Source organism: Aphelocoma coerulescens, chromosome 1 (assembly GCF_041296385.1).
Source record: "Aphelocoma coerulescens isolate FSJ_1873_10779 chromosome 1, UR_Acoe_1.0, whole genome shotgun sequence".
Classification (NCBI taxonomy): Eukaryota; Metazoa; Chordata; class Aves; order Passeriformes; family Corvidae; genus Aphelocoma; species Aphelocoma coerulescens.
In genome coordinates, this window is record NC_091013.1 from 118,938,202 (window position 1) to 118,953,311 (window position 15,110).

Genomic DNA, 15,110 nt, shown 5'->3' on the forward strand with positions numbered 1-15,110 from the left:
TGTATAAAGGAATATTATGACTGCACCAAAGCAGCTTTTCTGAGCTCAATGGCAATTATTTTTTTTTTAGCCCAGCAGATGAATTATTTAAGTATCAAAATTACCCTGGAAGCGATCACGCCTCTCTGAGTCTGGCTGCTCGACAAAGCAAACAAACCACGTCTATGACAAGGCTCTAATTTGTTTGCTGTGTTTGCCACTCTTAATTCCAGGGAGAAAACAGCGTAATAGTTTGGATTTTAAGTTGACAGACAATTATTAAGAAACGATCCAAGCAGTTACCCAGGGCTCTGCTGCAGATTGCACCGTGCAGAGCCCTCAGCTGCAATTTCCGCCCCCAACCACACAGGGTGAGGAGAACTGAGCATCTCTGCATGCAAATGCACTCAGGGGAAGGCAGTTTGGGTGCTGGAGGAAAAACTCTCCCCAAGAAAACTGTCTGGTGTCTTTTAACTTAATACCACTCAGGAGTAACCAAAAATAACAACCCTTCAGTTTTGTCATGATTTTGGAAGCAAATCTTAAGCCATGGGGATTTGTCCATGCTGTAAGGATTCAGTTACAAAGGATCATTCAGTTCAAACTTACCCTGCTGGAAGTCTCCAGTAAAAACTGGAATGTGTTTTGTACAGCTTGGCATGTCTCTAGTTCAGTCCTGCTGAATGCCATTAAATAATCCTTAAGGTGATCATATACATTTCCATCAAGAGCCTGTACGAGGGAAAGAAAGAAAGAAAGAAAATCAGGAAAAGCAGGAAGCAGCTCTGTATACAATTTATCAGTGTCCATGTTGATATCTGCAAGATGCTTACACCATTTTTTCCAGCAGATTTACACCTGCGACGAGTGGACAGAGCCCGGTGGTCGTCCCTCCCTCCTGGCAGAAGGAATGACAGTGCTTGGCTCCCATTAGATGGCAGCACACAGCACTGCAACAACATCCCGGTGATTCCCATCCAGCTGTTTCCATGGCCAGAGCAGCTCTGGAGAAGGGAATATGCTCAGGGGAGATGCCATTGAGGTCAAGGAAGATGCCCAGGAACTGCAAGGCCATGGGGTGCTGCCAACCAGAGTATTCCTCAGGGAATGGTGCCAGGACACTCAACATCTGGATGTGACACGTCCCCAGCTGTTTGCTTATCAAAAACAGCTGAGCAATAGCTGCCTCTTCACTTTCTTTTGTGCACAGAAATACCAAATAAGTAACAAAAATTCATCCTAAACGTAGCCGTGACAGCAAAGTTCAACCCCCAAAGCTCTGTTGTAAGCAGAGCTTTAACATCACATCACACAGAGTAGGTTACACAAGTTCTGTGTTAAATTTGACCTTGCAAGTGACTGACAATGTCATTTAAATATTTAACTCAGGATGTATTTAAATATATATCATATAGATTTTTAAATAGGTCGTATTTCACAGACACCCATTTGAAGTGTACTCATGGAAACTGTGCACACTCCATTCCAACAAACTCAACAGTGTGTTTCTGTAGAAAATTAGATTTGATAATTTAAATCATTTTGAAAATCTGGGAGGGGAAAAAAGAGTGAAATTGTGCAAAACTTAAGAAATTATTTCTGCCCCAGAAAAATCAAGCCCAATGTTTAAGGTGAGGTGAACAGGCAATAAATCAGACACAAATCCTCGAAGTGCCCAAGGCCAGGTTGGATGGGGGCTTGGAGCACCCTGGGATAATGGAAGGTGTCCTCGCCCACGGCTGGGCTGGAACTGGGTGAGCTTTTAGGTCCCTTCCAACCCAAACTACTCCATGGTTTTGTGAAATCACTCAGAACTTAGGAAGAACAGAAGAGATTTTCCTTCTGCAAAGCTCTCCCAGGTACAACCATCCTCAGCACACAGCCACCCTCAGTGAGGGACGCTTTGAGGGGATAATCAAATTGTGCAACTGGAATTCTCATGTCCAAACTCTGATATCCCAAATCCACTTCATGCTACACTATTTGCTTCATCCTCCACCTACCAAGTGTAAAGGAATTTTTAGCAGAGGCTGATTCTTTCCTTCAACCTCACACATTAAACCTGCCTCGAACTTAAAAGTTCCATGGCCATCAGGAAGCCATTATGCCAAACCAGTAGCAAACTGGGAATTTCTTCCAAGCACCCACACTGTAGCTAGCTCTCTCAGCTGATCAAAGGCTGGGCTCGAGGGGTCAGCAGCCAGGGCAGCTCCTGGAGGCCCTGCCACGGGAAGGACTTCCCAGAACGGCTGGGAAAGAGCTACAGGATAACTGCTCCAGGCTCTGGAAGTTATGTCAGCTCCACCAAACACTGTTAAACAGAATTTTTAAAAATTCTTATTAAAAGAGTTATGTAATATGAGCTTAGAGCTGGGATGTTCAATTGAGGGAAACATCAGGAATCCCCAGCAGCAAATCCACAGAAAGCAGGCAGCCATACACAGACACAGGTTCAGTTCTTGCCTGTGCTGGTGCGGGCACAGCCTTGCTGGGATTCACCCTGAGCTGGCTCAGGAGGCTCAGTCCCAGGCCAGCAGCAAGATTTGAACATTCCCTGTGCTTTTATCCCAAAAGGGACGAGCCCTCAGTGTCACACGAGCGCTGGAGTCACCATCCCATTCCAAGGGCACTCATTTTCACATCAAATACAGGCAGCCCCAACAGCAGCTCATCCCTGTGCTCACAGAGAATACAAATGATGGATAAAATCGCCAAGACTGCCTGTGCTCTCCCTGAGGGACCACGGGAAGCCTGAAATTCCCCCAAAATGGAATTGCTGACTTTTATCTGTTCCTCGAGCTTCTCAGCTCAAACACCAGGGCTGGAGTGCAATTCTGCTAAGAAATGTAAATAAATAATTTCAATTTGGCAAAGCAATTCTAAGTGCTCAGTTTGCAAAGCAGCTGTGATTTTTTTCATCCCACAATGCCATAAATGAGTACTTCAGAGCTTCACATCAAACCCAAATGTTGTTTTTATGTCAAACCCCACACGAAGGGTTTGTGTCATTACATTCATGTCTTGAATGCTGAGATCTGCGTTGGGTTTCGACACTCTGGGTGCTTTGCAGAGCCAGTGGAGAGAAGGTGGTACTTGTGTGTTGTGATTGATCCCCCTCCAAGATAGATGGCTAAAATAGGTCAGCTGAAAGGCAGGATGCCAAGGGCCTATTCCTCTTCACTGACCGTAAATAGTGCCCCACAATTAGCTCAGACAGACACGTCAGGCACACACACAGCCCAGCCCCACACGTGTTTATTCCCTCCAATTATCATCCACGCAGCACTGGGAATTAATTCATGTCCAGCTGCAGCCTGCAGTTCGAGGAATATTAAAAAAAAAAAAAAAAAACAACAAAAGAGGAGAAATATTAACTTCATGATTTCCCCCCTCCTCCTGCAATGACCACAGCTCTGCTGAGATGCCAGGAACCCCCCCAGTGTGATATGGAGATAAAAAATAAAGATATTTAAGAAAGAACATCAGAGCAAAGTGTGGCAAAACATTAGGGAGCACACAGGTCTGTCAGCATGTGAGAACTGCATTACAGCCTGGCTCCTTTCATTAATTAAAAGCAGTTTTGATATGATGAAGTTCTTAAACACCGATGAGAGCTGCCAGAACTGAAGTTCTGAAAGTCACTGCAATATCACACAAGCAGGGCTGAGAAAGCAGCTCCAACACAGGCTAAAAAGCTCCTCATGGCGCAGAAAAGGTGACATCCCATCAGCCACAGATCAGAGAGCTGGTTGGTTCCAGACTTTCAGTAATAATGCATTTATCCATTCTATAAAATGGTAATTATTACATCGAGCTGGATGTGTTCATATTAAAACAAAAGACTTGACTTGCTGAACTGTAGGGTATAAATTAACATTCACGTGGGGTTTTATCAGCTGAATCTCATCCACTTACAAACGCTCTGACCCAAAACACTGAACATCACAGGTTTTGAACTGAAAAGTCTTTTCAAAATTTCTCATCACACAACTTGAAGGGGAAGCTGGAAAAAAAAAGAAAATCAAAAAATCCCAACACCCATTATTCCTCTACAATGGCTTTTGTTCTCTTTCTGACTCTCCAGAGAGCACTAAATCACTTACTGTATTACAATCCCACTGAAAAACCTGTCTTTTTGTCAACTTCAAAAGGAAATCAAGGGTTTTTTTAAAAAAAACCAAATCTGGCATCAAACCCAAGATAATACAAAGCTAAGTAGCACAAAATTACAATTTCCAAGGATAGAAAAAAGTCAATGTTTTTCCAGAAGTAATTTTTTTACAGCAGAATTGTCATACTAAAGGTGCAAAACTACTTCCCCCTGTGTCCAAGCTTGAGAAGTTAAAGGCAGGAATTAGGGCTGAGAAGAGCTGAAGTTGTTAATAAAGGCAATGGACACACAACCAAATTAAAGCCTATTTTTAGAAGAAATCCTATATATTAACTCAAACTCATAAAATTATATAACAGGGAATGGGACAAGAACATTGTTCTTATTTCAATATCCAAGTCTTATGTATAACTTTAGAGAGTTTCTCCCAGAAACAAAACTTCAGTCACTGTTCAGATCATCATTTTCAGGAGGTTTATTTATTCCAAGAAGCTAAAATTTTAGGAAGTTGGATGATTTGCTTTAATCATTCTACATTCTATGAAAATTCCCTCAAAAGCAAATAGGTAAATGGAAGTATTTTAGCTATTATTGGGACATTTGGTTGCCTTTGGGATGTTGTTACTCGCTGAAAATAACACACAATGTAGAACAGACCCTGTGTGCAATTTTCATCTTCATTTATGAGACTGATTTCAAGGTCTCTCCACTAAAACATTTACAGGTCTCAGCCACACTCCATTTAAAGATTACCATTTCAATTTCTTAAAGACACAGAACAAGCTAAACTACTCTGTATTTTTTATTTCAAAAGCAAACAAATTAAAAATGGAAAGTATCTGCCCCACACACAACACAGACCAGAGTTACGTGAAGCTACCAAGGTGAGTTTTACCTGTTATGCCATTTATTTCTGAAATAATCCTGGTATTCTGTTCATGTTTGCCATGCACAGAAACTCCTAAAAGCTGTGCTGAAGCTCTGGGTAAAAATTCTACAGTTTAAACTCAGGTGTTCAAACTGAACCTCTCATTTAACCACCTGGAACCAAAACCAGTGTGGGTTAAAAACCTCACAATTAAAGGCACACTCGTAAAGCCATGTGGGTTTCACTGACTAATTCACACCAGTCTCATCTGAGTCATCACTGCCTAGAAATAATTTGGTATTTCCAAACATACATTTATGCTTTTATGCATTTTACACTCCCTAACCCCACGCTTGTGATCAGAACCATCGTGATCAGACTGGGGTTGGAACGGGATGATCTTAAGGTCCCTTCAAACCATCCTATGGCTCTGTGAAATTAAGTTTTCATTTCAAAACATCCATCCTTCCCTGAGCTGATGCAACCCAACAGCTTTTGTGGGCTAATTTTGCCACTGAAACCCTTGGCAAACTCTCCCGAAGCTGCCACCGCTCAGCCGGAAACAATAGAACTGATGTGGAAGGCAAGGAATTTCCTTACATGGGTGGAGGGAACAGCACAAAATTAGAGCTGACCCTCCCCTGCCTGGGCTGCAGCCTGAAAACAGAAAGATAAGGGAAAGAAACGAACTGAACAAAAATCATTGTGTTTGTGGAGTGATAACTTTCCTGTGGAGTCAATGGGATTGCATCTCTGTAATGTGACTTATTTTCCTGTTCAGAGTCAAACCCCCAAATCAAAAGGGAGATCTGTATCACAGATTCCACCCTCTATTTTAAATTTATATGAAAATAATTTTATATATTAATACATTTATATTAAAAATGAAAATTAAATTCTTTTACCATCCTATTCTCATTTGCATTAAACCCCCTGTTTTATCTACTCCTGATCTGCTTTGCCTTGAAAACCACTTGGAATCCATTAACATTCAAGTCCCATTAAGAACAGGGACTTGAGTTTTCATCCTTTATTTTCTGTAGTATTACTCAAAACATTTCCTTACTTAAAATTAAAAACCCATCAATCTGAATAACAGAAGAAATATGCTGAGTGAAGCTTTTTGAGTGTTTGTGCTCAAAACTCCTGACTCCAACCCATTAAATAAACAGAGTGATCTCACGGATGGCACAGTCTGGGAATTTTCAGTTGAATGATTTTGGTAAATGAGACTCCACTGAGGGTTTTGATTTTTATGTGTCAGAAAAGATAAAATAAATATAAAAAGGAAAGGTTGGGGTGCAGACAAGAATAATTTGTTAACAGGTATTCTTAGAATTAAGGCATCAACTTCAATCTTTCTAGGGTATGAAGGGAAGTCTCTGTATTTTAGCCCAAACAGAGCAACAAATCTCCTTTTATCAGACAGTGAAGGATAAAGTATTTTAAAAACTCATCTAAAACTCAGAACAAAGTCAAGAGCCCGGATCAGCTGGATTTGCCAAACTCAGCACTATTCAGAGCAGTGAAATGTAACAGCACTTCCCAAGGACGTGAGGAGGGGAAGGAAGGAAGGTCAAGAAAACCCATCCTTTCTGGGTAACAGCTCCATTCCACAGTCATTTTCCTTTAAAAATGCTGCTTCCTGGCATCAATTTCTCCTAATACAGAAGAAAAGCTGCCTTTTCTTCCTTTTAACTTCTTCCATCCCCGCAGCATTTGTCACTGCTGAAATCCCTTCCTCTCCATCAAGACCCCCCCCAAGATAAAAGTAAATCAGGGCTGTGTTTGTCAACAGAACATGACATCTGTATCTGAATTCCCAACAAACCCCAGATCAAAGCCCCAGCAGTGTCCCCTGAAGAACCTGCCTGGAGCAAGGTGGAGCTGCTGGCCCCAGGCTCCGGCATTCCCAGAGATCCCGCAGGAACAACTGCGCCGTGTCCGCGCCTATCATGGATTTGAGTGCTGAAGCCTGACTCCCAAATGACAGGAAGCTGCTGCCCAGCCTGCCCTCTGCAGGCTTCCTCTTTGGGAAAAATCCTGGTTTTCTGCATAGTTGTGCAAGTAGAGAAAGCTGCTAAGAAAAGCTGAGGGCAGAACCCAACCGTCTTCCCTGGATCAAAAAGTGAGTGCTGGACTTCCTCAGCCTACAGGAGGAAAGCAGCACCTAAGCTTTAGCTCTGTAAAATCAGGATTAGAGGTTAACAGGAGAACAGCCACAGTTTGCATCCAAAGCAAAGCAGGGCTAATCTAAGGCTGTGGAATGATCTGTATCCCAGAATAATCTTACACATCCCAAAGCTCTATTGCTAAGTCAGCTTTAGTGAGGTCCAGATCCAACTCACTCTTCAAGGATCACTACCTAGTTCTGTCTGGGAATATCTGAAATCCAGTGAGACCCTCCCACCTGCACCACTGCATCCACATCCAGAGCCTTCAGCACAGGAAGGACAGGGAGCTGTTACAGCAGAGGATGCCAGTGGGACTGAGTGAAGAAGGGTTTAAGAGGCCCTACAAAAAGATCCTCTCTGGCTTCCACCCCTTCTTGCACTTCCACAGAAAGTAATTTTAAGGAATTTTTGTAACTGTCTCACTGTCCTGTCAGTGTCAGGCTAATTAATTTCTCCTGTTTCTTTTCGTTTTCCCTAAATCCACATCCTGCATGACCACGCGTTGTTCACAAGTGCATTTGTTCAAGCCAGCTCTCAACAAGGAACACAAGATATTCCAGGGACATGCCCACCCTGCTGAAGAGCAGAGACAAACCAAAAACTGGGAATAAAACCAGCAGACCAAGAGGTAGGAAGAGAACATGATGAAATAGGCTATAAGACATAAAAGTGCCTCTTTAAATCGACAAGGCTTGATGAAGCTGGGAGTTTCCTCCTCTCACACACCCTGAAGGAGCTCTCACCACGGCAAACACGAGAACAATGAACACTGGAAGACCACGAGAGCCCCAAGTTCCTTTCAGCTGGGTGCCCATGAACACACTCTGCACTTTCCCTTACCCCAGAGCTTTGTGTTTTCTGCTGTCAGGAGTTTGGGGCTTGTTTGCAAGTTCTTTGTTTGCTCTCATTAGTCACTTGATGATTGTTCTGCACATCATTTTGTTCCTTTACAATTTTGCCAGGGTCATTGTTTTTACTGACAAAACCTTTGTTGTTGGGGTGCTGTAGTCTCCTCCGAGCACAGAAAAATATGGAATGGCCACCAACAGATGCCTGTCACCCTCCCCCAATCCAGGGAAAATGCCCCTTTAGAACAAGAATAAGCAAAAGTAATGATAACAACAAGATTTGCCTCCCCCATCTCACGGCAGTGCCCCGCGGCTGTCACATTTTAGGATTAGGGTCTGGCAGGTGAACACAGGCATGGAAGGAAATCCCCTTTATAATTCCTTGTAATTCCCACAAGGCCGACAGCAGTGAGAGTTACCTGGTGGAGACACCATTAAATTAACCCTCCAGGGTTAAAGGATGATTCCACTGAAATCAGTGAGAACATCCTGATGTGAGACTGCCACAAGCATGGAAAACCAGATCTTCAAATTCTACCACATAAGGCTTAAAAAACCCTGAAGATGAAAACAGATTCTAGGAATAACTAGAAATACATTCCCCAAAGCTATCTCCCAGGACTTCTTGGACCTATTTTGCTTTTTCTTACACAGCTCTGGAATAAATCCCAGGGGGATTCCACTTTTGACAGGATGAATTTATAATAAACTGCATCTTTGCTTTTATACTTCCTCATTCTTGGGGGGGAAAAAAAATGTTCTGGCTCAAATCCAACACTTGGAAGACAACTTTGTGGCAGAGCTGTCACCCTCATGATCTTTGCATCTGGAGAGTACGGAGTGCTCTATGCTGCTCATGCCAGTAATAACTGGCTTCCTTCACGTGGAAAAATGTGCATTTAAATCCTTCAGCACTTCGACACCATTTCTGCTCTTCAAGGATTCTTCTGCTGACCACAAGATCATCGTCTTCATCACAAAATGTCTGAGGAACAGCAGTGGGGTGTGTGCTCTGTCTGGATTTTTTACTTCTTCTTACCCAGAAATAAATTATTTTGCTGCTTAGCTCAACAAATATTTTGGTATTTTGACATGATTTGGAAGGTAAGTTAAAGAAATGCACTTTGCTCGAGAACAGGCCAGAGCCGATGGTTTTTAGCTCCTACAAGAGCAAATCACATGCAGAGAACCACCTCCAAGGAAGCTCTGGGAACTCCTCCTCACAGAATTCCATTGGGTCAAAGGTGTGGGTTTACCAGCGAGTCTCCATATGAGCTCTCGTGCTACAGGTGAATCATCCTTGACTCAGACACAAACTTGGATAAATCCAAATTTTTTCTGTATCACAACACCACAAACTAAGGGAGACAAACCTTAAACTGACATAGACGGGCACATGAAAGGGCATTTCATACCAAATCCCGATGTTTCTTTATAAATAACTTCCTTAAAAGATTTTCGTAAAACTGTTTTCTTAATAACATTTTCTTAAAAAATTAAGAAATGAATATTCTCTTAAAAATACTCCCTTGGCAAATAAAATGCACAAAAAAAGAGTATAAAATAAAAGAATAATCAGATACTGAGCATAAACATTCCTCAGGAGCTTTTGCTTTCTCTTTTGCACCCTTCCTGGTTTTTAACCACCTGTTTTGCTGGGTTTAGGTTTTCATTCAGTCGATTCAATCCCTGTATTACCATTTTAACAGCAGGTAATTTTTTGTCCACTGTGATTTTCATTTACTTCTTCAGATAAATCCCCTCAACAAAACCTTTTCTGCCCCAACACAGGCTGTTGTTCCCAACTGTTCCTTGGATTTATCACTTCCATCTGTTTTCTCTACATGGGTTTGAAGTCACCTGTATTCAGTGAATGGGCTATTCAAAAACTGCTCACAGAGTAGGTTCATGGATGGAAATATCCCAATATTAAAAATTTCAAGAATTTAATATATTCCCAAGCGTTTCAGATTCTTATCATGCCAAAGAGACACAACCTGCAGCGTGATGTGGTCCTGCAAATGTAACATTGCTCTATCTCATCCACAACATGAATGGTCTTGTTGGGATATTCAGAATATTCAGGCATTTCCCAACTCAAATTACAAATTCAATTAAATTTCATGCTAATATATGAAATAATTAAGCAATATGAAAAGGGCAGAGTGTATCTCACACAGGGAACCCCATGTTCCTGAACAGGCACCCTACAGAAGGATTACTCTGCCAGTCACACTAAAATACAAAGGACCAAATCCAACAAAACTATTTTTAGGAATTTTTGTAATCTACACAAACATGTTCTTAAAAGGAAAATGGCCCAGAGTCACAGCACTGTGATGATTTGCAATAATTATGGAATCACAGAACAATGACAGAAATTATCTACCACAATGAAGGCAAAAACATGGTGGGGATAATGCCAAAGGTATGGCAGCTGCAGTGCAGCAGAGAAGATCAGGCAGGGCTTCCCAAACCCCACTTGGGAATTCTGGGTGCCAATTATGCTTTGTTACTTTTAGGAGTCCATTCTCAATTATCCCCAGGGGAATCACACTAACAATTTATGCCTGCACTCCCTGTAAGCACCAGTGGGTGAGGACAAAGATAATTTGAGCCTGAAGTCCGTAATTAAAAATATTGTGAAAGGTTTTTCCCTTTTAAACAGATTCCCCCCACCCCCATCCCAAAGCCTGGCACAGAATCCCCATTCCAAGCAGTATTCCTGAACAAGGATTGATGGAATCAGCAGTCATGCCATACTCTCCAGAAGCTGAGAGGGTTTTATAATCTTCTACTATTCAACAGGACAGTGATGGGTAACAGAAATCAAGAGAAAAATGAACAAAAATGGGATCTAGTGCTGTGAAATCTTTTAATTAAATCACTTCTGAAGTGTGGCCTGACTGGGAATACCTAAATATACTTTGGTCTCCCGACAGTATTTGTTGAACATAACTGTATTAAAGTTAAGCTGCTTTTCAAACTTATTTCAACCCTGTAGGATTAATGCTCAGACCTTTTTAAAAACTACTTAATTTCACAGTGCCACTGCTCAGAGGCCCTCCTGACACCGTGTGGGCAGAGCAGAGCAAGAGACTGAAATCAGACAGCAAGAGACATCCCAAGGATCTGGCATGGCTGGGATTTCTTTGATACAAGGCTGTCTTTAGTGCTTAGTCTTTGCTATTAAATAAATTGAGCCTTTCAGCAAAGTTAATTCATTGAATGCTCCAATATCCCCTTTTAAATTAGAAATGGGGCTCCCAGACCCAGCCAGAGAGAAGGGTCTGTGCTCATTGGGAATGCTGAGACACAGAATCCAGGGATCTGTACCTGAAGTCACACATGAATATCATAAAAATACACTACAGTAACTCAACTGAATAAACTGAGGCTGAATCCAACTGGATGAACTGTCCAGTGAGAAGAGCACAGCCCGACCCAAGTGGATCAGCTATTAAAACTTGTTTAATTATTTGGGTATACACAGAGCCACAAACATCTGTGAAGATTCTATGTAGAAAAAAATGTATTTCTCAGATTTGCCATCTTCTTATAATAATAATTCTTTATCTTGGAATTCTCTATTTTTTAAATTTATCTTTTATTAAATTGAATTCTCATCTATTAAATCATTATACACAGTATCTATAAATCTAATATATTAAACACTGTACAGTTTTATTATTAGAAGCAGTTTAAAAATTTGATTTCTAATACTCTTGAGCTTGAACTAGAAACCTGATTTCTACCTATCTCCACATACCTGGTTTAACACTCCAGTCAAAAGAAGTATGTCCAAGAAAATTCAGGCACCCAAATCCCAGAATATTGTCATGATTCCTCCTAACAATTTTTTAAAAATTTTCATTTTGAATCGTTTTCAGCTCCCCATGACTTTGATGTGAAATTAAAGCCTGGAACCCAAGCACTGAAACTTTCCTCAAGTTTTAAAAATCCATGAGGATTTTTAAAAGGTCCTTCTGGAAGGGTGCTGCTGGATGCCCTGGACAATGCTGGTGCCAAGGGAGAAGCGAGCTGGGATGAACCAGTGCATGGAAAAGGTTTTTCCCATTATCCATGAGCAAGGCTGGGAATACCAGAGAGCGATGCATTCCTTTAATTAGCATTCCAATCCTACAAGCAATTACCTTAGGGCTTTGATAACTTGTAAAAGGTTATAAAATAATACCCTTGTTCAGCTGGATGACACCACTCCCACAGGTCAGCCACCAGGAATTACGGATCTAAGGAAGACAATGCCAGGGAATGTTTGCTCCCCTCCATGCCAGGGCCGTCTATCCTGGCTGCAAAGCTTTTTTAGCAGAGATGACAACTTGAACAGATGGGCATTTTATTTTTGGGGATCAAACCTGCAGGGAGGGAGACAAATCACACTGAAGCATTCCCACTGCTCTTCCTCTTCCCATGACTGAGCTTCTGGGCCAGCTTTACAGTCTATTGTCTCCTTAGCAATTTGTAAAAGCTAAACAGGAATTTTCAGCGGCAGGAAGGGATTCCAAGGCAAGGAACTTGTCTAAAGACTGTACAAAACCCAGAGCTCAAGTAGCTCTTGGCCACACAGGGAATGAGCAGCTCCTCACCTCCAGCCATCCCAAAACACCTGCACTGTCTCCAAACAGAGCAGAGCTTTGGAAGCTGAAAGAATAAAGAACCCCTTAAAATTTGACAGCTGGGCCCTATGAAACCCTCAAAGCTCTCTAAAAACTCTTCCCAGGTTTGCCTCCCTTTCAACAAAGCAACTGTAGATTAGAAACCATTTTTTCCATACCGTTTTTTAGGATTTAATTAAACTCCAAATTCAGCGTGACATTTTCTATCTCACACGTATTGGCCTTGTGCTATTTTGGGCCTTATCTCCTTGTTATAATTCTTCCACTGCTCTCATTAGTGAAGTCACTCAGAAACGTTTTGTCCTGCCACTGACGACAAAAGATGAGTCACAGAATCACAGCATGGTTTGAGTGGGAAGAGACCTTAAAATCATCTCATCCCATCCCATAGGGACACCTTCCACTGTCCCAGGCTGCTCCAAGCCCCAATGTCCAGCCTGCCCTTGGACACTTCCAGAGATCCCGGGGCAGCCACAGCTGCTCTGGGCACCCTGTGCCAGGGCCTGCCCACCCTCCCAGGGAACAATCCCTTCCCAATCTCCCATCCATCCCTGCCCTCTGGCAGTGGGAAGCCATTCCCTGTGTCCTGTCCCTCCAGCCCTTGTCCCCAGTCCCTCTCCAGCTCTCCTGGAGCCCCTTTAGGTCCTGGAGGGGGCTCTGAGGTCTCCACATTTTCAGTAACTCTTACAGTTAAATATCTCATTTAAGAGGACAAAAGCCATGCACACATACGCAATTTTAAGAATGATCCACGAGTTTTCCCCCCAGTTTCAATGGAAACACATCCATTCCAGGTAACTCACTGAAACATTGGTGGTTACAAGTAACAGCAGAAAAAAAAATGCTGAGGAAAAAAGTAACTTTTCCCTGCTTCTTCAATTCTTCCAACGAATCAGGAGCAGCTAAAAACAAAGCCCTCAAGCAAACAAGATCTGTTAGGGATGCCTTTCTCCATGAATCCTAACCCAGGAATGTTTCTAGTTAAAGTGTGGTCGCCCCACCTGCCTCCCAAACGGGGCAGACCAGGTGCTTCCTGAGCTGGGCCGGTGCCCCAGAGCCGCTCCAAGGCTGCTGTCTGGCACAGGGAAGTATTTTGGGAACTGCTCTCATTGTGTTACAGTGTGGCTTGGAAACAAGATGGCAGTTTCATTTCCTGCTCAGAATGAGCGGGTTTTATGACAGCTGACCAAAGTATCCTGAAGCCCCATTCAAATCCTGAACGGTTTCTACATAAAATCTTAAATAAAAAAAAGGTTTAAAGTGTTCTGCTGCCTTCCTCAGCTAGATTTCTCCCAGATTCCCAGTAAGTAACTCCTTCCCAATCCTAATCCTTACACTGCCTTCCTGGTGCCCTCTTTCTAGCAGGGGTTTTGAATTTTTTTTTTTGGCTTTCCAGTCATTTTTCTTGTTCTGCTTTCAGCTTAAGTCCCTGATTTCATCCCTGATCGTTCTGCCCCACTCAGGTGAGACCCCACCTGCAGAGCTGCCCCAGCCCTGGGGCCAGCAGCACAAGGACCTGGAGCTGCTGGAGAGAGTCCAGAGGAGGCCCTGAAGCTGCTCCAGGGCTGGAGCCCCTCTGCTCTGGAGCCAGGCTGGGAGAGCTGGGGGTGCTCACCTGGAGAGGAGAAGGCTCCAGGGAGAGCTCAGAGCCCCTTGCAGGACCTAAAGGGGCTCCAGGAGAGCTGGAGAGGGACTGGGGACAAGGGCTGGAAGGACAGGACAAGGAGGAATACCTTTCTTTCATAAGCATCTGTAAAATCACACTCCATGCTTTTACAATCGACCCTTTTCTTAAGTTATTTCTGTGACAACACCGAAGGAAATCTTGCTGAAAAGTCAGCAGCACTATCAAAAAATAATTTATTTCACCATGAAAAAATGGTCATTGTTTTAAGGTAATTAAGTTGCCCTGAGTTTCGTATCAGACTGCCATGCTGCTTTTACACTACACTCCCCAGCCATGGAGGAATAAACACCTGGATCCCTGAAATAAATGGGCTTCTTTGGGTCAAATGCTTTACCAAGGGATTCATTTGTGATTGAAACACGAGGTGGGACAAACTGACTGTCACCAGGCCAATGTGACCATCACACTTTTTCATTTTCACAACAGAAATAGTTGTGACTCAGACCCACTCCTGTGCCTCAAGGTCGCATGAAAAGGCTGCGTGATGAGCAACGTGATTTCTCAGGGGGTGAGTGGTGGATTTGAAAGTGAAAATATATATTTTATCTATGAAAAATTAAAAATGTAATTGGGAATATAAGAAATGGGGGGCAGAGGGCAGGGTTAGATGGGATATTGGGCAGGAATTGCTCCCTGGGAGGGTGGGGAGGCCCTGGCACAGGGTGCCCAGAGCAGCTGTGGCTGCCCCTGGATCCCTGGCAGTGTCCAAGGGCAGGTTGGACAGAGCTCTGAGCAGCCTGGGACAGTGGAAGGTGTCCCTGCCCATGGCAGGGGTGGCACTGGATGGGCTTTAAGGTCCCTTCCAA

General features: G+C 42.9%; 1 protein-coding gene across 3 annotated transcripts in view; it reads right to left on the reverse strand.

Moving 5' to 3' along the window:
• The window catches only part of FCHSD2 (FCH and double SH3 domains 2), a 122,276-nt gene that overhangs the window by 33,138 nt on the left and 74,028 nt on the right, over window positions 1–15,110 (reverse strand). For all 3 annotated transcript variants that reach the window (XM_069026558.1, XM_069026549.1, XM_069026566.1), the window contains one exon: window positions 589–711. In XM_069026558.1, the coding sequence (XP_068882659.1) occupies window positions 589–711 (123 nt within the window). The remainder of the gene's footprint in view (window positions 1–588; window positions 712–15,110) is intronic.